Genomic DNA, 27525 nt, shown 5'->3' with positions numbered 1-27525 from the left:
GTGAGACAGTAGCCCCTGAGCCATAAAATAGATTTCTAGCATCCCTGGACAAGGTTTCTGTGATGGCCTGAGTTAGATTGGCCCTGCTCTGTCTGGGTCATATTTGCGTATAGAGCGCTCAGCTGTGAGACAATAGCCCGTGAGCCATAAAATAGATGTTCTAGCATCCCTGGACAAAGTTTCTGTGATGGCCTGAGACTGGCCCTGCCCTGTCTGATCATGGCCACTGGTTACTACAGTAGCTGTGGTGTTTGTGTCAGACTGGCCCTGCCCTGTCTGATCATGGCCACTGGTTACTACAGTAGCTGTGGTGTTTGTGTTAGACTGGCCCTGCCCTGTCTGATCATGGCCACTGGTTACTACAGTAGCTGTGGTGTTTGTGTTAGACTGGCCCTGCCCTGTCTGATCATGGCCACTGGTTACTACAGTAGCTGTGGTGTTTGTGTCAGACTGGCCCTGCCCTGTCTGTGTCATATTTGTGTTGTATTCAGTGATGCCCTGAGACTGGCCCTGTCCTGCCTGATCATGATCATTCCCATTGTTAATTGCTGTGGAGGTTGGATCATTTGTGGTTGTTTCCACGCCTTCGTGAATAGGATTTGGATTTAAAGTATGTGCTAGCTTTTCAACTTTCACAGGAAGAGTTTTAGCCTGAGATTGGCCCTGCCCTGTCTGATCATGACAGTTGTCAATATCTTCATACTGGTGATCATGATCACTGGTCATTACCGACTCTGCTGTGTTTGTGTTGCTACCAACAGAAATGGGATTTAGTCCTAACGGAGGATTCCTGGCCGTCCTCTTGTACCAAATTGTTAGAATGAAGATGCTAATAAGGATAAAGCCCGATACAGGAGCAGAGATGGAGCCAATCAGAACATCAGAGGGGAAATTAGGAGCAGATTTATGGCAACTGCTGCTTTCTGGTTTATCTGAAGTGATTGAAAGGGTTGGGGTATGTGTTACTCCTGTTTTGTCTGCAGGACGTGCATTTTCAGTACCAGTATTACGTTTGAAGTACCAGTGACAATGAGAGCTGACAGAGCCGTTGTACAAGTTGTTGGAGGTTACCTGGATATCAACAGGCAGTGTTGTTGATATGGTCGGGTCTTCACATATCAGTTCTGCAGGATTGACATCTATAAGCTTCCGTCCCTTGAATTTTGCGGGTTGGTTACATATTATCTTGGGTCTTTAAATGAGTGTAAATTCGGTAATATTTAACCTAAAGTGAACCGCCCTACAGTCACACTGCCAGGGATTTCCGTCAAGTTTTACAGTAAGAATAGATGTCAAAACGCCGTAAGCTGAAGAGGGGATGACAGACATCCTGTTTGACTGAAGGTCCAAAAGTTTGAGTTTGGGCAGATTCACAAATGCAGCTGCCTTAATCATAGTGATGTGATTGGAGAACAGATATATGTCTTGTAGCAGAGGTAGGTTTTCAAATACGCCAGACTGAATTATCGTTATTTTGTTGTCATGCAGCCATACACGTTCAAGCTGATGTAGATTGGCAAATGTACCCGCCTGAATCTTTGTTAATCTGTTGCCGCGTAAGCTTAACGTTTTAAGCGAGGGTAGGTTCGCAAGCGCGCCAAGCTGAATCATTGTTATGTGGTTGTAGGACAGCTCCAACTCTTTTAGCCTGGGTAAGTTTGCAACCGCACCTTTCTGAAGTATTTTTATCTTGTTCATCAGCAGCCACAATTCCTTCAAATCCCTATACCTTACCAGCTCAGACTGATTTACACTTGTTATAAGATTAAATTCTAAACGCAAAGCGTAGATGGATGTCGGGAGGTCCTGTGGGATGCTGGTGAGATCTAGAAATAGGCATTTGCAGCGTGATGATGGCTGACAGCTGCAGCTACCTTCCGGCATGTTGGGTTCCTTCAGGATGATGAGAAGGAAAATCAGCACGTGTCGCAGCTTTCTTCCCATGTTGTCCTGTCACCTAAACAGAACAGGAAGCCCCTCTGTAAAGCCGCAACAACATTATGTCTCGGATCTTGAATATACGGAGATAATGCATAATTAGAATATCAACGTGAAAACAGGGTCCGTGAGGAAAGTCTGTTCCTTGGACACACCGATACTCAAGCACTCAATATTAAAAAAAAAGTGGCAACAAAGGAAAAGTCTTGGTTCATACATGAGAAAAAATGGCATGACTTTGTTTCCATTTTGACTTTTTGAACTAAAAATTCAATTGGTATCGGATACAAATTAGAGATTTTGGAATAGATGTCCTGTTTGTGTAAGGCACAAAGTGTTTTTGCCCTGTTGTTTGCTGATGTTACGTGTAGAACGTGCTTAACACAAAAATCTCTGTGGTCTTGTGATACGACTGATGTTGATTGTCTGAAGCTGGTTGTTTATTAAATATCAATATTGATATTGTTGACTATTTGGGCTGACTGTTTTCTACCTTCCAGATTAGGAAACGAGAAGACAAATAGAAATATCTAATATACTTCTAGCATCAAAGATTGATCTATAGCAAATTCTGAAATCATTTTAAGGAGCCATCATCGGACCGTGCTTTTTCATCAATCTCGTCGAAATAACACAATAGCACTATTGTGTAAAAACTCTTGCAAGTGTTAACAATTACGTTTTGACAAATTCTGAAGTATTATTACAAGTAGCCACTATTGGACTTTGCTTCTTAATCATCAATCGCGTCGAAATAATGCCATAACACTATTGTGTAAAAAAAAAAAACTTTAAACAAGTAAGCTCTGACACGTATTATACGTAACGTTAATAAATTCATTAAAACCCAGTAAGAGGGGGAATTATATAGTTACAAGAAGTAAAAACATTCTAACAGACTGGCCTGGTAAGGTATAATGGCCAATCTGAACTGTGTTGTTCGGATAGAATTTCCCTAGGAGTACGACTTCACGAAATAAATGTTTCAGGGCGCAGCACTCCTGTTCCTAGTCTCAAGGTTACTCCTGCCCAACACAAAGCCCAACATCCCTGAATAAGGTACGTATAACAAACTGTTTACATAATAGAGATGTCTTTCATAATCATCCGCTATCAGAAACATACCTTTTAAGCCAGTCAGAATAGCTTCAATTGGCACTTTCTGGGCAGGAGCTCGTGTAGCCGATGCCCGAGGAACCGGCCGCAGTCGGTGCGTCCTTCGGTAGCTGCTCCGTTATGCCGTGTGACAAACGAACCCAGGGTTAGTCTTACTTACATGTTGGTGTTAATTGTCTGGAAGTGACTGTTGAATATTAATACTGAGGTTGTTTACTCCTTTTGCTGACGTCGATTGTATTACTCACCGTGCAGATTATGAAATCAGCAGCATAGAGACTTTAAAATCTGCAATAAAGTGCACTTGTCTAAAGCCTTGTCAGAGGGAAAATCATAGTTACAAAAGGGCAATATTGACTTAAAACATATTAGACTGTGGCCTTTTAAAAAATCAGACAAGAGGACACGAACATTTTAATGTGACTGATTTATTGATATTCCTTCCTCTGAAACTGCCGAGGTACAGAATTTCTCTTAATACTCTTTTTATATTTATCGTCCATACAGTCAAGGCTTTGTTTACTTTATCTGCACACCAAGACATCAAGTTTGTGTGACTTTGACTGTAACAACCAATGGTGTTTAAATTTGGAATACATTTAGTATACATATGAAAACAAATATTGACATGACAATGATATTGATATTTTGCGGATGGGGAGAAACATGCAAGTTAAATTCAGAATAGGTTTATTGGGGGTAAGAAATTCCTTTTCCAGACTACATATAACTATATCATACATATAACTATATCATACAACAATCCTACATTTTCTTGTTGGATTTACTGTGTTTTGTTTTTCAGCGTCTGTCTGACATCATGTCATGCGGCCATTTATGATGGACGTTGTAAATACACTCTTTACTCCACCCGTCTCCACCCAAACAAGACGAGTCATCCCTCCAGTACTTAACTACTAATTGCAACTTTGATATTCGGCACCAAACTACTTTGAGTGTAGAAATTCAGAAAATGGACCTAAGTGCTCTTTTCCAAAACTGATAACGAAAAAAACAGACTTGGTACAAAACGAAGGGTACATGCTGCTGAATGTGGATGTTTCATTATTGTGCATGTTATTAATTTCAACTGACTAGCTGACAACTCAAATAGATGTTTATTTCTCTGTCATCATGCCACATAATTTTTTTAGTTGACACTTTTAGCTGTTTATTAATGTTGTGCAGTGCAGCAGCCATGATAAAATGGCTCAGCAATGTTAACTCTGTGAAAGACTATACTATACTAATGTTATATACATGTACATGTAAGGTATACGTTTAGAGTATAGCAATAATGACCATTACATTCCAAAACAGTTGCCGTGTCTTTTTTCTGCATTTTCAATTACAATTTATGTATTTATCTACAAGTAGCGTGCCTTGTGTATTTGATCGAAGTGTTCTCAATTCATATAAAAATTCTAATGTCAAAACATATGTACACAAACTATACTACATAACTTTATTAACGAAAACTTTCGAAGGCTACATACAACAGATTTGGTACCATCTACTGTATCGATCTTCCCTGTACCTGGACCACTTGCTGTGGTTGCAGTTCTTGCCTAGCATTAAGACCGCGCTAATTTTTCACGTTTTTTTTCTTCATTTGTGCCATTGAACTATGATTATGTCTAATGCTAGTTACTTATGTATATTTTAACGGTGTCATTTCAATGTTATGATGATGCTACTATTGTATATATTATTGTATAGTCTATGTTGTGCCATGTATGTGTTTATATGTGCAGGAGGGCAGCTTTCAAAGGCGCATTTTGCACATTTCCATGTGATAGATCCAAATAAAGAAATAAAAGAAATTATACATACATCCAATACTCCCACCCCTTTTCTCTTCAAGTCTTTGGAAGATTTCTTGGCATCTTCTACAAAAAGTTACCTCTGTCAGTACTTTCATCAAATGTTACAAAAATAGTCCATTAAAAGCAAATTCAAGCAGTATCTGAATCAGTGATGATACACTTTACATTATGCCGGTATACAAATACACTTTACATTGTGTAGGTAGCAGGGTGGTCTCACAGTGCCTGTATCAGATCTGTATGGAGTTTTACATTGTATCCTATACAATTGTTGAGCAATAAAGTTCATCCATATCTGTTGATCAGTGAACAAAACTTCTGCATACACAACATTGAATAGACATGGTGCCACGGATGAAAGGTCTGTTATTAAGCAAAAAGCAGCAATTTTGTATTCCAATATCTTGTGTACAACAAGCGCTCCATGTATGTTAAACTTGTGTTACTTGAGGTTACATTGATTGCATACCTTTTTACAGCATGAGCAGGGTGGGCATGATACATGATACATGTACATTGTACCTGTACATTGTACCTGTGCTGGCTGTGCATGTAACATCCATACAGCTGTGTCCATACATTCAACTTACTTCTTGTTGTGTGAAACATTCTGGCAAACCAGGGTTGCAGCGAGCTTATCAATTTAAGTTTATGGCCTACCATGATATGAGGTGGTAATGGTAACGTAAGGCCTGGCCAGTGATCTGGTTTATGAGGTGACTGTGGGTCACCAGCCCATGTTATATCATCGTTATAAACTCCAAGGGAAGAGCCATCATCATCATATATTGCTAATCTAAACTGCTTAAATAATGTGAAATTATGGCTGTATCGTATCGCCAATAGGAATGGATGCCCGTGATCGGTCCATACAGCCTGGCTACATGATTATATGCAATACTCCACCAGTACTATAGTGTACCAGTATTTAGTACATGTAATTGCATAGTCAGCTTGTTGCAGCCCTGGTGTGAAAGAATGGTTTAAAACAGTGTTACGTCATGCAGAACTGCAGAGTGGCTGCTGTAGGTTCCTGGAATGAACTGGTCCTGCAGTTCTTGTAGAGCCATGTTGCAGTGCTATAGTTAGTTTATCAGATGCAGTATATTTGGAAGCTTGGTATGTAGATAATTAAGGTAGACAGTGCCTGATTAGAAATATTGCAATTAAGCTAGAAGTCAAAAACCCTTCAATCGGACAATGCAGTAGATTTAATTCATGCAAAATGTAATAAATCAAAGACACAACAGAATGTTGACATTCTTTTCTTCTGGAATTAACGCATGTTGACATCTCTTCCAGCTGTAAAGTAAGTAAATAGTATTAAAGTACACGCCAAAATAGAGACGACAAAAATGATGCAGAGCAGAAGAAAGTAGTGCTTCAAGCTTCTGTCGCTTGGAAGAAGTATCTTGTCTTGGGGACTCTGGTGGTGCCACTTTACACTGTAGAGTCTTGGGCACTCAGGTGGTGCCACTTTACACTGTCGAGTCTTGGGTACTCAGGTGGTGCCACTTTTTACTGTCGAGTCTTGGGGACCCAGGTGGTGCCACTTTACACTGTCGAGTCTTGGGGACCCAGGTGGTGCCACTTTACACTGTCGAGTCTTGGGGACCCAGGTGGTGCCACTTTACACTGTCGAGTCTTGGGGACCCAGGTGGTGCCACTTTACACTGTCGAGTCTTGGGGACCCAGGTGGTGCCACTTTACACTGTCGAGTCTTGGGGACCCAGGTGGTGCCACTTTACACTGTCGAGTCTTGGGGACCCAGGTGGTGCCACTTTACACTGTCGAGTCTTGGGGACCCAGGTGGTGCCACTTTACACTGTCGAGTCTTGGGGACCCAGGTGGTGCCACTTTACACTGTCGAGTCTTGGGGACCCAGGTGGTGCCACTTTACACTGTCGAGTCTTGGGGACCCAGGTGGTGCCACTTTACACTGTCGAGTCTTGGGGACCCAGGTGGTGCCACTTTACACTGTCGAGTCTTGGGGACCCAGGTGGTGCCACTTTACACTGTCGAGTCTTGGGGACCCAGGTGGTGCCACTTTTTACTGTCGAGTCTTGGGTACTCAGGTGGTGCCACTTTACACTGTAGAGTCTTGGGGACCCAGGTGGTGCCACTTTACGCTGTCGAGTCTTGGGGACCCAGGTGGTGCCACTTTACACTGTCGAGTCTTGGGTACTCAGGTGGTGCCACTTTACACTGTCGAGTCTTGGGGACCCAGGTGGTGCCACTTTACGCTGTCGAGTCTTGGGGACCCAGGTGGTGCCACTTTTTACTGTCGAGTCTTGGGGACCCAGGTGGTGCCACTTTACACTGTAGAGTATATGTTCTGGAAAGACAACATTTGGGAATTGACGTCATATCTTGTTTCAACGTTTAACATGATGTAATGGCTAAACTTATCAACCAATCAATCTGTCACTCCTGATAGCTCACCTGTGTGACACAGAGAAAGTGTTTTCCGAGTCGTAGCGTAGCAACAGGGACTTCACAGCCATTCCTGAATGATATCCTCACAGGACCAAATGGCAAGCGCCCATAGCCACAGCAGCAATCCCGAAGCCGGTACTGATGAACTGTCTATTTGCGCCACCTATCTGTTCTTGTCAGTAGACCCATGTGGCCTGTCGAGAGGACTGCACGGACGATTTCTGTGCAGAAATGTACAATAACCTTAATATTATTCACCAAGCAAATGTTTTGTATTTTCAAAAATAGCGTAAAGCCTACATTCTGTGAACCTTAAGTGATTCCATATGGCTTCATTCTATTTGTCATCTGTGGACTATCACTCGTCACTAGGCATCAAAGGTTAAGTTAAACATAATTAGAACGTATTAAGGTAAAGGGTCGTAAGCCAAGTTTATGGGCTGAGATAACGTTAGATGGTGGTTTATATCAGATTGACCGCATCTAACATTATTGGTTTTCATACAATACTAGTATATTTTAGACTACCTGAAACAATCTTACCTTTAACAGGGACCCCTCAGTTGCCACCACGGTGATGTGCTGAAAACAGCGGTGACCGGGTCGTACAGGGAAATCTTCGCTCTCCGGTCATGTTTAGTGGCGATATAATCATCGTGGGAGGCGGCGTCTCTGTCCTGTTTTCATATTGCTGTTGATCCGTGCTCTGGATCAGACCTCTCCTCGTTCTTTTGGATGACGGCATCGTAATGCTCTACGCCCCACCTGGCGGAATATGACAGTACTACAGGGGTACCGGACTCGTTGCCGCTGTCAGGTGTGATAGAAATAGTAGGCTGATTGGGCTTACTCGTGATAAGGATGACACTCCTTGAAGTGAAGTTCGCTAGGGCATGCGGCAAGGCATCAGCCAGGTCTGTGGACCATTGTCCCTCCGCCGACAGCTTGTCTAACTGCTTCCAGAACGCCTTTGCCCCCCCTACGAGGAACGGGATGTAGGAGTCGGCTTGGGACTTGATGTACTTCACCAGATCTTGTCTCAGCTCCTGCGCAGTAGTAGTGACCCGTGGTTGTCCTCTACACAACTGCCTGGCGGCCGCCCAAAACAGGCAGTTTCCGTCTCCCGGCACTCGGTCCCGCTCGTACCCTAAACTTGCTATCCGCTCTTCCAGAAGAAGTCTGTCACTCCGTGACTTGAAGATCGACTTCCGTTTGTGACGGAAGGAAAGCTGGCCGACGGATATGGATCGTCTGAGACGTCTGGAATGCTCCGTTGTCGTGTCTTCAGCCACCATTCTTGGATCTGGGTCCTCAAGCACTATTTTCATATCGGTTGCCTCAACAAGGTTTGGAATTTGGCCTGGATCTTCAATTTCAAAATTCGGAACCGGTACTTCATTTGAGTGTGAGACTGTGTTTGAATCTTCAACTACGGTATTTGGATCTTTTGACTCAGCAAGGTATGCCACTGTGTTCGGACCTTCAACGTCCATATCTGGATTCCTTGCCTCAGCAAGGTTTGGCACTATGATGGGACCCTCAACTTCCATATCTGGATTCCTTGCCTCGGCAATTTTGTGCACTGTGTTGGGACCCTCAACTTCCATATCTGGATTCCTTGCTTCAGCAATGAGTGGCACTACGTTGGGACCCTCAACTTCCATATCTGGATTCCTTGCCTCAGCAATTTTGTGCACTGTGTTGGGACCCTCAACTTCCATATCTGGATTCCTTGCTTCAGCAATGAGTGGCACTATGTTGGGACCCTCAACTTCCATATCTGAATTCCTTGCTTCAGCAATGAGTGGCACTGTGTTGGGACCCTCAACTTCCATATCTGGATTCCTTGCTTCAGCAATGAGTGGCACTATGTTGGGACCCTCAACTTCCATATCTGGATTCCTTGCTTCAGCAATGAGTGGCAATGTGTTGGGACCCTCAACTTCCATATCTGGATTCATTGCTTCAGCAATGTGTGGCATTGTGTCCGGATCATCTACTACCATATTTGGAGCCGGAGCCTTAGCAAGGTGTGGAACTGTGCCCGGATCCTCAACTACTTTATCTGTAGACGTTTCCTTAGCATTGCATGGGGCCGACTCGACAACCTTCTTGGCGTTCTTCTCTCCTCTCTTCAAACACTTGGCAATCCTGGCCTGAAGCTTCCTAGCTTGTTTTTTGGCCCGACTAGCTAACCTGCATCCAGAAGATAATACTGTCGTCTCAACATCAGATAATACTGCCTGTTCCCAACATTTACCAACTAAGGCACTTTAAAGGCACTGAGTGCAAGCGAAGAATTTGAGATAGTAAGAGAAACGGGAGGACAGGAAAATGGAACCAGATGATACGATATCTGATTTTTGACGAGTGCGATCTTGAAACATAACTAGATAGCTAGTTAAAGATCACCAACAATTGTCGTGACCGACCCGGTTGGAGACCATGAATCAGACCAAGAATGATTACTAGTCAAGTGCAGTGTTTTCGGGTTTGATAATCTGGGTCCTCCTTATCTGTCGTGGGCCGCTTTTTCTTGCTTAATCTGTTTTGTTAATAATCCTCTTGGTCTGAAATTGTTTTTTCATTCAGCTTCTGGCGCCATTCCTGATTTTAAATGGTACAGAACACCCACATTACGTATAGAACGAAATAACATTACAATTATTGCCCGGCATAGTGGAACAGTAGCATTTGTAGATCTATAATTCAGTCTAAAACCAACTCACCTGGTTTTGGGCAAGGACCGAGGAGCGGCTTCTGCTTCTGCAGGTTTAATCTTACATTTCGACCAGTTACAACCCATACTGACGATTTCTTTTGGCACAAATTAAAAATCTCCGCGCAAAGATTCAAACGAAAGTATTTTCAAGAACTATCGTCTTCGTCTTACGTTTGTTTACTCAAAACCTTCTCTCTCAAAGTCGCGACGTTCCAAGGATACGTTTGTGACGTTCCAGAACGTCATTCATTGTACGGTGCTTCCCAGAATGCATTGCGCAGTCACAAAATCCTCTGGCAAGTTATTCAAACTACCTTGTCCTCATCAAACTGATCTGTTCTCGACACACACGCCAATACTGCTGTTCAGTTTCGCTTTAGGGTTGTGAGATAGAATAAAGCGTGGTTTGTGATAAGCAGATGTTCAGTTTGTATAGTAATAGGACACTTGTTGTTCCTATCGTCATAGTATGTCGAAATATCATTGCCCGAGATCCGGCGTGCAAAGGAGGAAAATACACACGATGGATGAGATTTCAAGAAAAAAATAACGTGCAAAGCAGTCTGTTTTCCACAGTTTACTACTTATCAATCGACTTCTAATCCGTACTACTATATTGGTAGTCATCATAACATTATGTCATATTAGTCTCTACTGATGACTAATCAACATACGGGTACAAATAATTGACCAAGAAACAAACATCAGTGTTGAAATTTGTTCATTCATGATAAATTAACGTTATTCTTAAGTGAGATCGCCTGGCGCAGTGGCAGGATTTGTGCCTCGTGACCGAGAGGTTGCGGGTTCAAATCCGGCTGCGTGTCACCGATCTTGTGCCCTTGGGAAAGGCACTTTACACGAATTTCCTCACTATACTCAGGTGAAAATGAGTACCTAGCTTCGGCTAGGGCCGTCCCTCGGATAGGACGTTAAATGGAGGTCCCGTGTATGGGGAGAGTCACACCCCATGCACGTTAAAGAACCCCCACACGTGCGATGGTGCGGTGTGAGATGGAACAAACCCTTCTGTCTGGAGTTGGTGATTCACTTCAAATCACCCGGATGGAGGCCTGGCGAACCTCCATACCATATCAGCCACACGGTGATTTACCACCGAAAGGGTATGTCACCCCTTAAGGGGCGTTATAACCCCGCCGTGTAAACATGTGCGAACATGTTCAGGGCTCCCTTGGAAATCAGTCATCTAGACTGAAGGGACTACCCTATAAGATCAATCAATCATCAATCAATCAATTCTTAACCCTTTTCTTTTTTTCGGAAGGAGAAACAGTGTTCCGAACTACCCCGTTAAGGCTAGGGTCACAATTGGCCCGGTGCCCGTCAGGGATGTAGCCCCGGCCGGGCTCTGAAGTCGGGCGGACACCGGCTGTTTACCGGCTGTCGTGGTCACAATCAAACGTTGCCTTCGCGCTGTCCCATGGGGGTCCCGGAGTGTTCCGGCGGGCACCCCGTCATTTTTCTTTAAAAAATTTCCACCTTCCTAGGTTCGTCTCCGGCAGACACCCGTCAGATGTTCTGACGGTGTCCTGTAGTCACCCCTGCGGGGTCCGACAGGGTAACGTTTGTCTCTCACAGCCTGGTGGGGCAGTTGTAGGGTCCCTGCCGCATGCCCTGCGAACAACGTCAGGGAACCAGGCAGGCTCCTGGTGGGCACTCTTTAAGGGGTATAAAAACAAGCATTGCCTGCATTCACTTAAGGTAGTGCATCATTGAACTTGGAGTACTGGTGCGGTACGTCAGGGTCCGTTCACTGCGGCACGGTTTTTTTCGCCAACTTTTCCTCGCACTCGCACTGACGTGCGGCACTGTTACGTTTCTAAACTAAACTAAATAAACATGTTATTGGAATTTTTAATGTCGGCGGATGACTTGCCAAACTGTTGAGGCCTATGTTTTTATATTTGTAAAACGAAAAAAAAATTGCTTATGGGTCCGAATGACTGCAAGTTTGGCGTTCCGTCGGCCAATTGCAGAGGAAACGTCCTTCTTCAGCCAAACATCTTTCTTCAGCTTGTTTCTATAGTCTGGGGTTGTAATATCGTAAAAAACATAGAAGCTTTCTATGAAGGAGGCTATCTGTTCGTTCTGCTTCTCAGTGATACAGCCTATTATGATCTATTATGTGGTCTGTTGCGTGGTGTGTTGTCCTATCCCCCTCTGTTCAGCCCTTGTCTGCAGAAGTTTCTGTTGCTGAATTCTTCCGCCTGCCTAGTGGGCTAAGGGCTGTTTCCCCTGGTCTTCTCCTTTCCCTTGGTATAGCGCTATGCACTTAACTCCACTGTAATACGAGAACTGTGTGATACGTGTAAGTTCACGGCTTTTGTCCTTTCACGTGATCTGTGACGTCACATATTTGACCCGGTGTTACGAATTACACACTTTTATTCCGTAAACCTGGTCTTTGACGTAACGAATTTATTCCGACAGACTGCCGGCAACCGGAGGGGTCCCTCTCGCCAGTCTCGGTGTTGTCACGATTAGGTCGCGGGGTGGTTGTACGAGCGGGTCCCTGGTTCATTTTAACTCAGACTTAAATTGAACCAGGGTCCCGGCCGGGCCTCAAAATACCCCGGCAGCCGCGAGGTGTCCCACAGGGCAACGCAGGGGTCACGCCCGAAAGTGCCAAAAAACAGCCCGTGAATTGCCCGGCAGGGCCCCTTTTTCGAATTGTGACCTAAGCCTTAGATATCGGACCCTGGCAAATGTAATGTATGTGGTCTGTGTGACTACATTCTCCTCATATACGCGTAATGTATACGTATATCCCCTTCATACCAGCCGGGTCTTGCCAACTACGGACGGCGTACTCACTACAAACCTAACCTTCAACTTGTCCATATGGCCGCGAATGATTTGATTGTTCTCCGGCGAATGAAGTGTGTATGGACGTTTGTGAATCGTCGTTGACAACTTTCATAAGTATTTCTAACCATATTCTAACCATAACTTCATCAAACTACTTTCTATCATGGAACATCAGGGACTGATGACACAGCATCACTACACTAACTCTCGCCTTGTTTTATTCATCTGTTTGTTTGTTGTTGTTGTTGTTTTCAGGATTCAGACGCTTGGAGCCAACAGGGGGTCAGCCTCAGACGCCTGTACCGGTATCTTACTGTGCTGCACGTGGCCCAGTATCTGCAAGTATTTCTGTTTGTTCGCCTCGCTGGCTTTTGGTAGCGTACGAAGCAATGAGCACAAGGAAGAAGAAAATGCACAGACCCAAACACACCCAGGGCAGCACATCCTTTGTTGTCATCTGAAAGATAGTATCGAAACAAATGTATCATTTTTGTGTCATATTTGACGATTAAGAAACTGTCATCACGATGTTATCATGACATAAATGATGATATGTTGACGTTAGTTGTTAGTTGCGATACCCCTGCACTGATCACGTTATGCTAAACCTTCAAGCAAGAATTACAGGTAGTGGTGCGTACCTAAACTCATATTCAGGTTCAAGGCCGGATTCAAGTCCAGCAGTTCAGGTTCAGGTCCGGACCTGAATCCATCATTGCGTATCATGTTCGCTGGAAAGTTTTCTTTTTTGAGGGGGAGGGGGGATGGTGCATATAAAATTGCATGTTAGCATGAACTGAAATGCAATGTGAAAAATACATGCAAATTAAATACAGCCAGTGTAGACACGAAATGTTTTTTTGTCCTTTTCCAGTGCAAATTTCACTGTCTATGGAAGGTTTTAGATGGTTTAGAGCAAGAATAGGTGTGATAGAAGTGATAGATAGCTTTTTGCAAATCCGGACTTGAGTCCGGACGTTTAGGTTTTTTTTTGGACTTGGACCTAAACATTTTTAGGTCCAATTCCTAGTCCGGGGTTTAGGTACGCACCACTAATTACAGGTAACAAAGAATAATGCCAAGTGACTAGTTGAAAATGAAACTTGATTTCGTAATGAGTTATGACGGGTTCATCATTAGTTCATATAAAAAGACACGTACCACGATGAAGGTGATGATACATCCACACAGAGCAAGGCCAAACAGCAGAGTAAGAATATAGCGTAACCACGCCCAGAGAATGGTCGCTCCTGCTATCTCAGGGAGCTGGATGGTGGCCCCGTCTTTCAAGAACAAGTAGCTGAAATACATCGAGAGGTTACAGGAACTTTGAATGACCATATTGTGATGAAACATGAGTAACATGGAACGTTTGTATCAAGGGAAGATATTGACATCTTATTAGCTATCTCTTATCACAAGAAACAAGTAGTTTCAGCCAGCTGGGATTCATACGAGTTAGCAGAAGGTTGATTTGCGTGAAAATTACTATTTCGCTAGGTTTTTTGTTTGGCCTAAGAAGTTTAATTACTACTAAAGTTTGTATATGCAGTGTATATACATACAGTGTGATTTCACCAGGTAGGCACTGTATAAAAACTTACAGACGCTATTATATACGTCAAAGTCAAAGTCCTTCCCGCGCCTGATGGCGCATAGGGCGGCGCCCATTTCCGTTTCAGTAACGTTTGCCCTGTGCAATCACTACAGTAAAGGCTAGTCCACTGGTAGTGGTGTGTGTTCAACTTCAATACTTTTTCCCGAATGCTGGGTGCTAAGCAGAGAAAGCAGCATGTAGTACCATTTTTAAAGTCTTTGGTATGACTCGGTCGGGGATCGAACGACCTACGTATTAGTCCATGGGCCAGAGGAAAAATCGGTACCTCCGAGGTGGCAAATTCTCCTTGTTATTTTTGAATAGTAGAAGGCTTGTGGCATATATTTTGACGGGATAGCCATTCTGGTATGGTAGCTTTCTACCGGCTATCACCCTTCAAACCTATCACCACCTAAATGATCTGGAAATTTCGTGTCTTCAATAAGGGGGAGGGGCAAAAAATTAAACATCAATATTTTTCCACGAAAATTCACAGGCTGGTAGAACCTGCTAAGAGGATCATAGAAATATCAATTGCTTTTTGACATTGTGATTCAACACGAAATTATGACTGCCTAAAATCATATTTTTTGGTGATTTTCTGGTGAAAAATATATACTTTACTTTCCAATATCGTTCATTTATTCACATTACCTATGGGGCCTTGCCTGATGAGTTAGACTTACCGTACCTATCCTTCTCTGCATATTAAGCTTTAAATGATCGAAATCCATCAATGAAATCCGGAGATATGAATGTGTGAAGAATGACACATCTGCCAGCTTATAGTGACAATATCGTTGCTAAGGCCGTTGCTAAGGCTGTTGTTAAGGAGGTTTCAGATCGTACTCCACAACAAAACTGATGCAAAGAACCTACTTTTCTGTAGTATTTTACTCTGATTACATCAGTAGAAGTACAAGGAATCGTGTTAAAATGTTTAACATGTAACAGATGCAGAAATGTGTTTTTTTTACGTCATTTCTTTCAGAATCGTTAGCAAAACTGTTGCTAAGGCCGTTGCTAAGGGTGTGCTCAGTTATGTTTCAAGCCAAAACAGCAGAGAGTCAAGTTCTCTGACGCGTGATTTTGCTCCTGTCATCTTGTAAATCATCTGTGAAAAATATCATAATTGATTGGAAATGTTAATTTGGGCTCTACATGGGGGTTATAAGGATACCTGAAAATGAATTACCTTGATTTCACACATTTTTTTACAAATCTTTTGCTCTTTTTCGTCATTTAGTAGATACCTTACTAAAATTCACAGCGTATATCTAGTATGTCGTACACAATGAAAAAGGCTCTGCATGGGGGTTACCGGGGCACCACATATGTGACACCGTTTAAAGGGGCATTCCACTCCAAAAGGGGGTGGTGTTTTCCAATAGATAATGTGTCAATGAATAGTATAATCAGCCAAATTTTGTGGAATTCACCTTGGGATGAATTGCGCGATATGTGTTTTGGAAAACAATATGACACTCAGTAAACCCATGCAGACCCTACACATGCATTCCCTATACGCATAGACACTTTGTTTATCGTGCATATTTTCGGAATAAATGAGGATCGCTAAGCAAACCGAGAAGGCAAATTGCTCATAATATAGCAAAGAACACATAACAAGACGAGATTTCTTTGCGATCCTGAAATTAGTTTTGTAACCTCACCTAAAAGTTTTGCATTGTATTCAGCCATAGGATTAATTCAATTAGAGGGTACTTGGGGAGTTTGGTAGAAGACTGAATGCTTTTGAGGCACGTGAAGCAACTGGGTACTTGATCATATAATGTGAAGACGTATGCATTTATTACTTCCTAAAATTAATATCTATCGGAAAATAACACTCCCGTGTGAAGTGGAATGCCACTTTAATACACAGGATACGTAGCTGCAGGACTGTGTCATGCATATTGAAAATTTATCTAGAAACAAGACCACAAAAAAAAAGGTCAAGAACAAGGCTACTCTGGGATGAACACAAGTATATTGTACTTTTCTTGATCAAGTTCTTTGACACATAATTTTGCTACTCTTATCTTGATAGAATTGTGACAGTCTTTTTCACTTTAATTTGTACATATGAGCACCTTCAAAAATATGATTGTATGAGAAACCAGGCATACTATGCTGAGGTCGGAAGATCGAAGTCGGCCAAATTGAGTAATCCTTTGTGATAGGTATGTGGAACTATGAACAGCCATATGATAAACCTTCGAGTGTTTCCGTTATTGAGGCCTGGGCCGCCCTAAGAGGCCCTTAAAAATCAAACAATTTATTGCCGAAAATTACTGAAATTACGATGGCTACCCTCATAGATCTAAATTAATATAATAAATGAAGATGTGAAGAAGTTTTGTATTTCCACATAGGAAATGGGATCCTTTCTTTTACAGTCCAACAGGTGAGGATAAAGAGGATTTGATTGGATTTGAGAGGATGTAATAGGGGGTTACCTGGTTGACTAAAAGCAGAGTTTTAATCTCTCAGAATTTTAGTCATTTGTAAGGCGTAATACCTCCCATGCTGCCTCTTTACATTGAAGGTAATGCACCTGGTGTATGTATTATTGTTGATGGAAAAAGGAAAATCTACTTAATGAAGAAATATTACTTGTCTTATTGGGCCACATAGAAGACGAGCCAGATCAGGGTATTGGCGGCTTTTGGGGGGTTTGGGACCATGATAAATCGGGTACTGAGAGGAGGTAAGGTATGGAGACTTTTGGTATAGCAGTGAAAACCACACATAAACCATCGTGTAAACTTCATATGGTCACAATAATGAGAAGGGCTCTGTATGGACATATAAGATACAGATCTTTTATTTCACAACCCTTGTTTTATTTTCACCCCGTTTCGGTGATCGTCTGTCACAATCCTCAGGGCAATTCTGACTGGTGTACTGTACTGCAGCTATAGTCGTTGCTACTTATATATGCAAATACATCATTGGAAATCAAGCAAGGACTGTGAAATACAGTAGAAGCCGCTTAATTGCACACCCCATTTGCCAATTAACCGTGTTGTGCAATGATGCGAAGTTATCCATCTGGACCGCATCAGTTCGGGATTTTGGGATTCCGTGCAATTAACAGAAGTGTGCGGTAATACATTGTACGATTAACTGGCTTCTACTGTAGCCTTTATAAAAGTACAAAAGATGTTATCTACGTACAAGATGTTTGAGAAGAAGGGCATTGTCACAAAGGAACACAAGCGTCGACTATATTTACCGATAGTGTTGAATAGTTCTAGTTAATTGCACGGAATCCCCAAATCCCAAACCTTTAAATTTGCAGTCCGGCTAGATAACTTCGCATTATTGCACCATGCGAATAATTGCACAAAATATGCTGGCAAATGGGATGTGCAATTAAGCGGCTTCTGCTGTATCAAGAAATAAATGCAAAAGCTCATGCAAGTAGGTGGGGAAAAGCAGTATTCCAACTGCTGCAAAATTGATAGCATCAATGAAGACTCACATAAGACAGTATGTTATGAAAAACATGGAGTCTAAACCATTGAAGGCATACAGTCATATGGAGGCATAAGGGCTGTAGAATAGCCCAACAGGCAAAACAAGCAGGTAATGCAAGACAAAAATAGGAAGATGCCAAATCATGGAACTAAAAAGCCTTTGGTGTTGGGGTCAGAGAAGTGGTGACCTTTACCGCAGTGCCACAGACTAATGACCTTCCAACATTAGGACAATCGCAACACCGGTCGGTAACACACAAGTCACATCACCTCCTTTCTGACAGGAGACATGCCCATTTTCTTACATTGTACGAAATATCTAATGTATGTATAATCGTTCCCTCTGACCAGTATCTCAGACATGCCCAACGTTAAACCAGAGGAAATCTGACTTGTGACTTCCACACTTGATTCAAAATGTCAGTTCATTCCGACCAAGGACGTTATGTTCTTGCATGGCAGGCACTGTGAAATATGTATACACTAACATATTGACTACAGTCATCTGGTTGTAATGTTTGAAGACTTCAATTTTTGCGAACTGGCAAAAACCTAAGGCCTCAAAGCTATTAAAGGCAACTAAAACGTATATCAGACTATTTTCATATGCCCGTTACACACTCGTTCTCATTGAAATATCGAATATGGCATTTTTTGGTCGAAAAATAAATCGGCTTTATTTTCAGTGAAAACTACGTGGTTGTTCAGGAAAATTCCTCCTTTAACCATAGCCAAAAATGGCAAGTTGAACTTATTATTTTCGGCCCCATTGGTAATGCATTACAGGGCATGTAACAAACGTTACCGGTAACGTTTGTTACAACAGTAGACTTTACCCTGTTTTCTTCGAAAGGACTCACCTTATTGACTACATCATTTAGGTATAAGTGAGCGTCCCTCAGAGGAACATTTAAAAAGTGGGCAGCTTTTTTACACCAGGTCAAAAAGAAAGCTTAGACAGCATCGAACAATGGTAACGTTTGTTACAGTCATTTCTGTACAACATGTTTTTAAGCAAGGTGGGATACAAATGACAGTCAACAACCCTTTTCTTGTTTCTTTAAAAAGCCAGAAAAACTGTACAGCGTCACAAAAACGATCATTTCTAGTCTTATACGTGGATAATATAACCGTGGCAACCATCGTACTCGTGATGGTAACGTTTGTTACAGAATCTGGCGACAGGCATGAACCACCTCACACAGCCTCCATGATCAGTGACAGGAGCGATCTGACGTGATCGGTCAGAGGGCCTGGATAGCTAGTTTCACCTACCGAACTATCATTCTGGGAACTGAATTGTTACATTTTTGGCTACTATTTGAATTCTTCGTTTCTTCTCAGGCGACAGCCATATTTTAGGGGGTGAAATCACACCCGTGGCTATAATAATCTTCTAAGCCATTAACCAATACGAATGCTGTTGTGCATCATTTGTAAAACATTACAGGGGTTGTGGAAAAGTGAAGGAACCAGTAATGTTGTCTATAATTTGCTCCATATCAAGGCATAAAGTCAGGCGACAGCATTTCGACATTTAAATGAGAACGAGCCTACAGGCTCAATGACAAAGAAAATTCCCTTAGGCATTGGAGACCATCCTAGTTCTAGGCACATGCACATGTGGAAACTTGTAGGTTGTAAGTTTTGTAATCTTTACAACAGTGTAGAAAAAGGCATCGGTAGTTTTGTATCCAGTGTGTCAAGTTTTACAAGCCTGCCAGAATCTTCAGTTAGCTACGTTTTACACCAGATATTACACTGCTCCATTCTAACGGGTCTCCATACATGAAAATTTTGTTATAGACTTTGTTTTTGGTTTGCCCTTATGTTAACAAATGAATGGTCAGGCATAATAACACACCATTAGACTAAGTGTTTTCCAGTTTGTCCAACGCAGCAAACCTGCACTGCACCTGATATATAGTCAATGAGGTTATATAGACATGTCTAGATATGCCTATATATGTCGATACAACCTCCTTTATAATGTATACCATCATTGATCAAGATAAGTACAATATACTTGTATTCATCCCAGAGTAACCTTGTTCTTGACCTTTTGTTATGGTCTTTTTTCTAGATAAATTTTTAATATGCATGACGCAGTCCTGCATCCACATATCCTGTGTCACATATGTGGTGCCCCGGTAACCCCCATGCAGAGCCTTTTTCATTGTGTACGACATACTAAATATACGCTGTGAATTTTAGTAAGGTATCTACTAAATGACGAAAAAGAGCAAAAGATTTGTAAAAAAATGTGTGAAATCAAGGTAATTCATTTTCAGGTATCCTTATAACCCCCATGTAGAGCCCAAATTAACATTTCCAATCAATTATGATATTTTTCACAGTTAAGTATGATTTACAAGATGACAGGAGCAAAATCACGCGTCAGAGAACTTGACTCTCTGCTGTTTTGGCTTGAAACATAACTGAGCACACCCTTAGCAACGGCCTTAGCAACAGTTTTGCTAACGATTCTGAAAGAAATGACGTAAAAAAAACACATTTCTGCATCTGTTACATGTTAAACATTTTAACACGATTCCTTGTACTTCTACTGATGTAATCAGAGTAAAATACTACAGAAAAGTAAGTTCTTTGCATCAGTTTTGTTGTGGAGTACGATCTGAAACCTCCTTAACAACAGCCTTAGCAACGGCCTTAGCAACGATATTGTCACTATAAGCTGGCAGATGTGTCATTCTTCACACATTCATATCTCCGGATTTCATTGATGGATTTCGATCATTTAAAGCTTAATATGCAGAGAAGGATAGGTACGGTAAGTCTAACTCATCAGGCAAGGCCCCATAGGTAATGTGAATAAATGAACGATATTAGAAAGTAAAGTATATATTTTTCACCAGAAAATCACCAAAAAATATGATTTTAGGCAGTCATAATTTCGTGTTGAATCACAATATCAAAAATCAATTGATATTTTTATGATCCTCTTAGCAGGTTCCACCAGCCTGTGAATTTTCGTGGAAAAATATTGATGTTTAATTTTTTGCCCCTCCCCCTTATTGAAGACACGAAATTTCCAGATCATTTAGGTGGTGATAGGTTTGAAGGGTGATAGCCGGTAGAAAGCTACCATACCAGAATGGCTATCACGTCAAAATATATGCCACAGGCCTTCTACTATTCAAAAATAACAAGGAGAATTTGCCACCCCGGAGGGTACCGATATGTGAAATTTGGGGTGCTGGCCCATGGACTATATACCGAATGCAAGCGAACACTCTACCCACTCGGCCATTGCATCGGCATTGTGTACGTACCGGCGGTCAATTCCGGTCAATAACCTGTCCTAATATTCACCCTGTTGGACTTTAACCTGTTGGTCTTGTGACTGTGTAGTAAGTTCAGTAAATGCCCCTGAAAGTATATTCCTCAAAGGAATAGCTATTCTACACGCCAAGATCTGTGAGGGGTCCATTGTAGATCCTGAATATTCACTTCAACACTAATCTTAGGCAGAAGAATCTTACCTTTCTTCCGGCGCACAAGGCATGTACCCGACGTGGTAGAATTTGGTTTGAACGAAGGCTTCCTGTCCATCAACCGTGAAATGGTCGGACTTTCCGAAAAGCTGGGTTCCGTATCGGATGATGAGTACCATTGTGTTAGGTGGGAGGATCCGGAGTTACCAGAAATATAGTGTTGTCTCGCATTTGTGACTCTGAACGACGTCTGTTTGTGAGGCTTATAAGTCACTCACCTTGTGCACTTTGACCTACAGGAAACACATACCCCTGGCAAATTTGATTTGATACACACGTTTAGTCATGCAGTGTGTTCACGCATGTCCACGTCTAGAAATTACAGCAGAATCATGTGTTATTTGTACATTTATTTTACATCTTAGATATACAGACTAATTCAGAATTTCTTCAACCAATTATGTGTAAGAATTGTTTTGAATGTGACATCATTCTATTGTCAGCAACATGTGACATCAGTTACAACACCTCGTTCCACTTAAATCTGTTGATACATTGTCGATTCCAATTAAAGTCATCACAATTGCATATATTCTATTCATAAAACTTTGACTCCTCTAAGAATAGAGAGCAATCCAGCACTCCAAACTCTCACCAACTACTCTCCAAGCATGAATGACATAGACTTAGACATGGACTGGCCTAAGCACTGAACAGCTCATCAGAGGGGCAGAGGACAGAGCGAGATGTGCACGGATCACTGCTACTGCATGTCGGGGAGCCCCTACGACCACTGAGGTTACGGGCCGTGAGACCTGAGAGACCTGTTTTTGACATGTTTTAGGTGTTTTTATTTATCGGACTTTCTATTTTGTGCCTTTTCATTATACATCTTCCAGTCATTCTTCATTAAGAAAACGGTACAAAATAGCAACTCCTATAGAACGCCTAAAAATAGCCTAACCTCTGCTTGGAGAGTACCCACCAACAAGGACTTTTCTCTGCATGTCCTTGGCTCCACATAGCGGATGAGAAAATCAGGACACCACAGTCTACACATTATGTTGACTTTTGACGTGCGACCGCTAACAGCGAGTAAGATAAATGATGCAGCTTGAATTCAACATGCTTGTTACGCCGGCCAATCAACACATAGCAACAATAAATTTATCGGTATGTTAATCATATATTGAATGCTGATTGGCTAGAGGAAATGTGAAAATGAATATGAAAACCTGAATAGATATTAGAAATCAATAAGTAATCAAACGGATGAACCCATTGGCGTTAATATCCATCCGAGGCGGTACCACCGGTATCTATGCATATACATGATGAGATTTAGAATATTCCCCAACTCAAAGGAAATATTTGACAACAGTACCTGGGTGTGAAAGCTGAGGGAGCGAAAATTCCGGTGAGTCATATTTTCTTTGAGTTGGATGGAGAATAGTTTAATTCTCATCTTGGACTGGCCTACTGGCCATTCAGTAGCCAATCATATTGACAATACTCAGCTCAGGTGGTACATACAGCCTACTTAAGGTCATACTCTCACAAAGGAAATATTGGTCTACGCTGATATCTTATTGGATCAATCATCCAGGACTTTGTCACCTTAAGTTGCAATTCTACTTCATTTCGCTAAATTATATGGCGCCATTGTACAGCTCCGTGTTGGAGATGGCCACAATGACTGGATTTTCTAACAAGTCAGTTAAACACGTCTTTACAAAGATTCAGAATTACCTTTAGTGAAATAATTTAGAACACTAGTCGTCTGTTACACGGCCACGTTGGTTTGATTGCGCGCGGGGATTGCATTCGTGCGCGCATCAATTCCATATAATCAAATCAACATGGTCTAACGGACAAGAGAAGAGTTTGCACTTTGCAGCGCCCGTAGTTTTGGTGCATGGCTCAAAATGCCGCGACTTTCAAGAAAGTCGTTCCATAGTGTAACCCCCAGGCTAAGACACGAGCCACTGTTAACATTAAACGTATAATTTTACGTTTCTCTAAGCAATGTAATTTTGTAGAGGTAGTCTCTATAAGCCTAATGGTTCTCTAAGTCGCTTAAAGCATAATTTTATGTCTTTATGATCTGGTAAACTACAAAAATAGTTTCCAAATGTAAACACGAACTACTTACTAATACTAATATGTACATAACGATTAATTTCAGTCTGGATTTGCTGGGCCTGAAAAATTGCAAATTGTTTTTTTTTTCTCTTCTGACAGATTTTTTTGTGCAATTTTCAAGGTTGAAGCGCTGCTTGGCTTTGTTTATATTAGAGTTGCTACATGTAGTGCTGTACTACTGTTGTGTCTACTGTATACGTAGCAGTGCTCTGGGTAGGTTTCATGGGTTCTTGAACTTGGAAGATAGTATTGCAGATCTGGAAGATCACCAGGAAAACAGAGCCTGTGAAAAAGTATGTACACGTATGTACCCTGAAACACAGTATCATGGACTGGCCATGGGTGTACATAGATGCATGCTTTCTTCACAGCCCCCTGTTTCCAATTGGACCTCTGCAGCTGACTTTTTTATTTCGAAATGTCAAAGATAAGAGAATGAGTTGCTGTACGTGTCCAGTAGCAGTTTTCTTGTGGAAACATTGGATTGTGAAAGGCTCTTTATGTTGGGCCTCTTTTTAAAACTGATCAAATTTTATGTGCTTCAAATGATCTCTCAATATTTGTTTTCAATTGTATCAAAGACCATTCATGTTTGGAACTCATCAGACCATAAGTTTTCTTCCTGGTGAAATGTGGATTTGATTATGATGTTTCTACTTTGGCCTACAGAGAGTTCAGCTGTGAGGCAGTAGCCCCTGAGCCATAAAATAGATTTCTAGCATCCCTGGACAAGGTTTCAGTAATGGCCTGAGACTGGCCCTGCCCTGTCTGATCACGACCACTGGTTACTGTAGTAGCTGTGGTGTTAGTGTTGGATTCTGTGATGGCCTGAGACTGGCCCTGTCCTGTCTGATCATGACCACTGGTTACTACCGTAGCTGTGGTCTTAGTGTTGGATTCTATGATGGCCTGAGACTGGCCCTGTCCTGTCAGATCATGACCACTTGTTACTGTAGTAGCTGTGGTGTTAGTGTTGGATTCTGTGATGGCCTGAGACTGGCCCTGTCCTGTCAGATCATGACCACTTGTTACTGTAGTAGCTGTGGTGTTAGTGTTGGATTCTGTGATGGCCTGAGACTGGCCCTGTCCTGACTGATCATGACCACTGGTTACTGTAGTAGCTGTGGTGTTAGTGTTGGATTCTGTGATGGCCTGAGACTGGCCCTGTCCTGTCTGATCATGACCACTGGTTACTACCGTAGCTGTGGTCTTAGTGTTGGATTCTGTGATGGCCTGAGACTGGCCCTGCCCTGTCAGATCATGACCACTGGTTACTGTAGTAGCTGTGGTGTTAGTGTTGGAATCAGTGTTAGCCTGAGACTTACTCACATCTCTGTACAGAAGATTCAGCTGTCCATGTGAGGCAGTCAATCCTGTAGCATAAGATAAATCCCCGGAAACCAAAGATTCAGTGATAGACTGTGACTGAACCTGTCCTATCTGAACATGGATGCTGTGCACTACAGCGGTTGTGGTGTTTTTGTTAGACTGTCCCTGCCCTGTCTGGTCATGACCACTGGTTACTACAGTAGCTGTGGTGTTTGTGTCGGACTGGCCCTGCCCTGTCTGATCATGACCACTGGTTACTACAGTAGCTGTGGTGTTTGTGTTAGACTGGCCTTGCCCTGTCTGTGTCATATTTGTGTTATATTCAGTGATGCCCTGAGACTGGCCCTGTCCTGCCTGATCATAATCATTCCCATTGAAATTCGCTGTGGAGGTTGGATCCTTTGTGGGTGTTTCCACGCCTTTGTACATAGGATTTGGATTTAACGTTGCCAGCGCGTTATGGGATAGCTTTTCAGGCGGAATTTTAGCCTTAGACTGGCCCTGCCTTGTCTGATCATGACAGTTGTCAATATCTTCATACTGGTGATCATGATCACTGGTCATTACCGAATCTGCTATGTCTGTTTTGTTACCAACAGAAATGGGATTTAGTCCTAACGGAGGATTCCTGGCCGTCCTCTTGTACCAAATTGTTAGAATGAAGATGCTAATAAGGATAAAGCCAGATACAGGAGCAGAGATGGAGCCAATCAAAATAGCAAAGGAGAAATTGGGAGCAGATTCATGGCAACTGTTGTTTTCTGGTTTATCTGAAGTGATTAAAAGGGGCGGGGTATGTGTTGCTCGTGCAGTCGGACGTGCATTTCCAGTACCCGCATTAAGTTTGAAGTACCAGTGACAGTGAGAGCTGACAGTGGCGTTGTACAAGTTGTTAGAGGTTACCTGGATATCAATAGGTAGTGTTGTTAATATGGTCGGGTCTTCACATGTTAGTTCTGCAGGATTGACATCTATAAGCTTCCGTCCCTTGAATTTTGCGGGTTGGGCACATATTATCTGGTCTTTGAATGAGGTAAATTCGGTAATATTCAACCTAAAGGGAACCGCCGTACAGTCACACTGCCAGGGGTTTCCTTCAAGTTTTACAATAAGAATAGATGTCAAAACGCCGTAAGCTGAAGAGGGGATGACAGACATTCTGTTTTTCTGAAGGTCCAAAAGTTGGAGTTGGGGCAGATTCACAAATGCAGCTGCCTTAATCATACTAGTTATGTGGTTGTAGGACAGAGTTATGTCTTGCAGCAGAGGTAGGTTTTCAAATGCGCCAGACTGAATTATCGTTATTTGGTTGTCGTGGAGCCACAACTTTTTGAGCTGAAGTAGGTTGGCAAATGTACCCGCCTGAATCTTCGTTAATCTGTTGTCGCGTAAGGCCAACGTTTCAAGCGAGGGTAGGTTCGCAAGCGCGCCAGGCTGAATCATTGTTATGTGGTTGTGGGCCAGCTCCAAGTCTTTAAGCCAGGGTAAGTTTGCAACCGCACCCGTCTGAAGTATCTTTATCTTGTTCATCAGCAGCCATATTTCCGTCAAATCCCTATACTGTACCAGCTCAGACTGATCTATACTTGTTATATGATTAAATGAAAAACGCAAGGCAGTAATGGATGGTGGGAGGTCCTGCGGGATGCTGGTGAGACCCTGCTGGCGGCATCTGCAGGGTGATGATGGCTGACAGCTGCAGCTACCTTCCGGCATGTTGGGTTCCTTCAGGATGATGAGAAGGAAAATCAGCAGGTGTCGCAGCTTTCTTCCCATGTTGCCCTGGCACCTAAACAGAACATCAAGCCCCTCTGTAAAGCAACGACGACTTTATTTCTCGGATAATGAATATACGGAAATACCGCTTAATTGGAACATCAACGTGTAAACAGGGTCCGTGAGGAAAGTCTGTTCCTTGGACACACCTCTACTCAAGCAGTCAATATTTTTAAAAAGAGGTAATAAAGGGAAGTTTTGGTTCACACAGGAGAAAAAATGGCATGACTTTGTATCCATTTTGACTCTTTGAAGTAAAAATTGAATCGGTACTGAAAATAAATGAGATATTTTGGAATAGATGTCCTGTTTGTGTAAGGCACAAAAGTGTTTTTGCCCTGTTGTTTGCTGACGTTACGTGTAGAACGTGCTTAGAACAGTGTGTAACAGACATATTTAAATCACTGTGGTCTTGTGATACGACATGTGTTGATTGTCTGAAACTGGTTGTTTAGATATTAATATTAATATTGTTTACTATATTGACTGTTTTCTACCCTCCAGAGAAGGAAATCAGAAGACGAATAGAAATTTGATTTACTTCTAGCATCAAACATTCATCTATAGCAAATTGTGAAATCATTACAAGGAGCCATCATCGGACTGTGCTTTTGAATCAATCTCGCCAAAATAACACAATATTGATAACGCTATTGTGTAAAAACTGTTGCAAGTGTTTACATGTAAGCTTTGACGCGTACTAAGCGTTGATTGGAAACCTAAGAAGATGGAATGTTTAGTTACAACAAATAAAAACATTCTAAAACAGACTGGCCTGGCAAGGCAGTATGGCCAATCTGAACTGTTGTTTTGATAGAATTTCCACTAAGTGTACGACTTCACAAAATAAATATGTCAGGGCGCAGCACTCCTGTTC

The 27525-nt window shown here is 42.2% G+C and overlaps 2 protein-coding genes across 2 annotated transcripts in view; both read right to left on the bottom strand.

Annotated features, from left to right (window-relative positions):
* Nucleotides 1-10218, bottom strand: part of LOC118413388 — a 21264-nt gene extending 11046 nt beyond the window's left edge. The window contains exons 1-4 of the mRNA XM_035816751.1: nucleotides 10046-10218; nucleotides 7860-9512; nucleotides 7323-7537; nucleotides 6971-7215 (exon numbers count right to left, since the gene is read on the bottom strand). Of these exons, the coding sequence (XP_035672644.1) occupies nucleotides 8000-9512; nucleotides 10046-10122 (1590 nt within the window). The 5' untranslated portion in view covers nucleotides 10123-10218 and the 3' untranslated portion in view covers nucleotides 6971-7215; nucleotides 7323-7537; nucleotides 7860-7999. The remainder of the gene's footprint in view (nucleotides 1-6970; nucleotides 7216-7322; nucleotides 7538-7859; nucleotides 9513-10045) is intronic.
* Nucleotides 1-24037, bottom strand: part of LOC118413396 — a 29752-nt gene extending 5715 nt beyond the window's left edge. Inside the window, exons 1-2 of the mRNA XM_035816760.1 lie at nucleotides 21450-24037; nucleotides 14029-14167 (exon numbers count right to left, since the gene is read on the bottom strand). Of these exons, the coding sequence (XP_035672653.1) occupies nucleotides 14029-14167; nucleotides 21450-21580 (270 nt within the window). The 5' untranslated portion in view covers nucleotides 21581-24037. The remainder of the gene's footprint in view (nucleotides 1-14028; nucleotides 14168-21449) is intronic.
* Nucleotides 24038-27525: the final 3488 nt, after the last annotated feature.

Source organism: Branchiostoma floridae, chromosome 4, assembly GCF_000003815.2.
Source record: "Branchiostoma floridae strain S238N-H82 chromosome 4, Bfl_VNyyK, whole genome shotgun sequence".
Classification (NCBI taxonomy): domain Eukaryota; kingdom Metazoa; phylum Chordata; class Leptocardii; order Amphioxiformes; family Branchiostomatidae; genus Branchiostoma; species Branchiostoma floridae.
The sequence above is the reverse complement of the archived record's forward strand: the minus strand, read 5'-3'. Positions and strand labels throughout refer to the sequence as shown.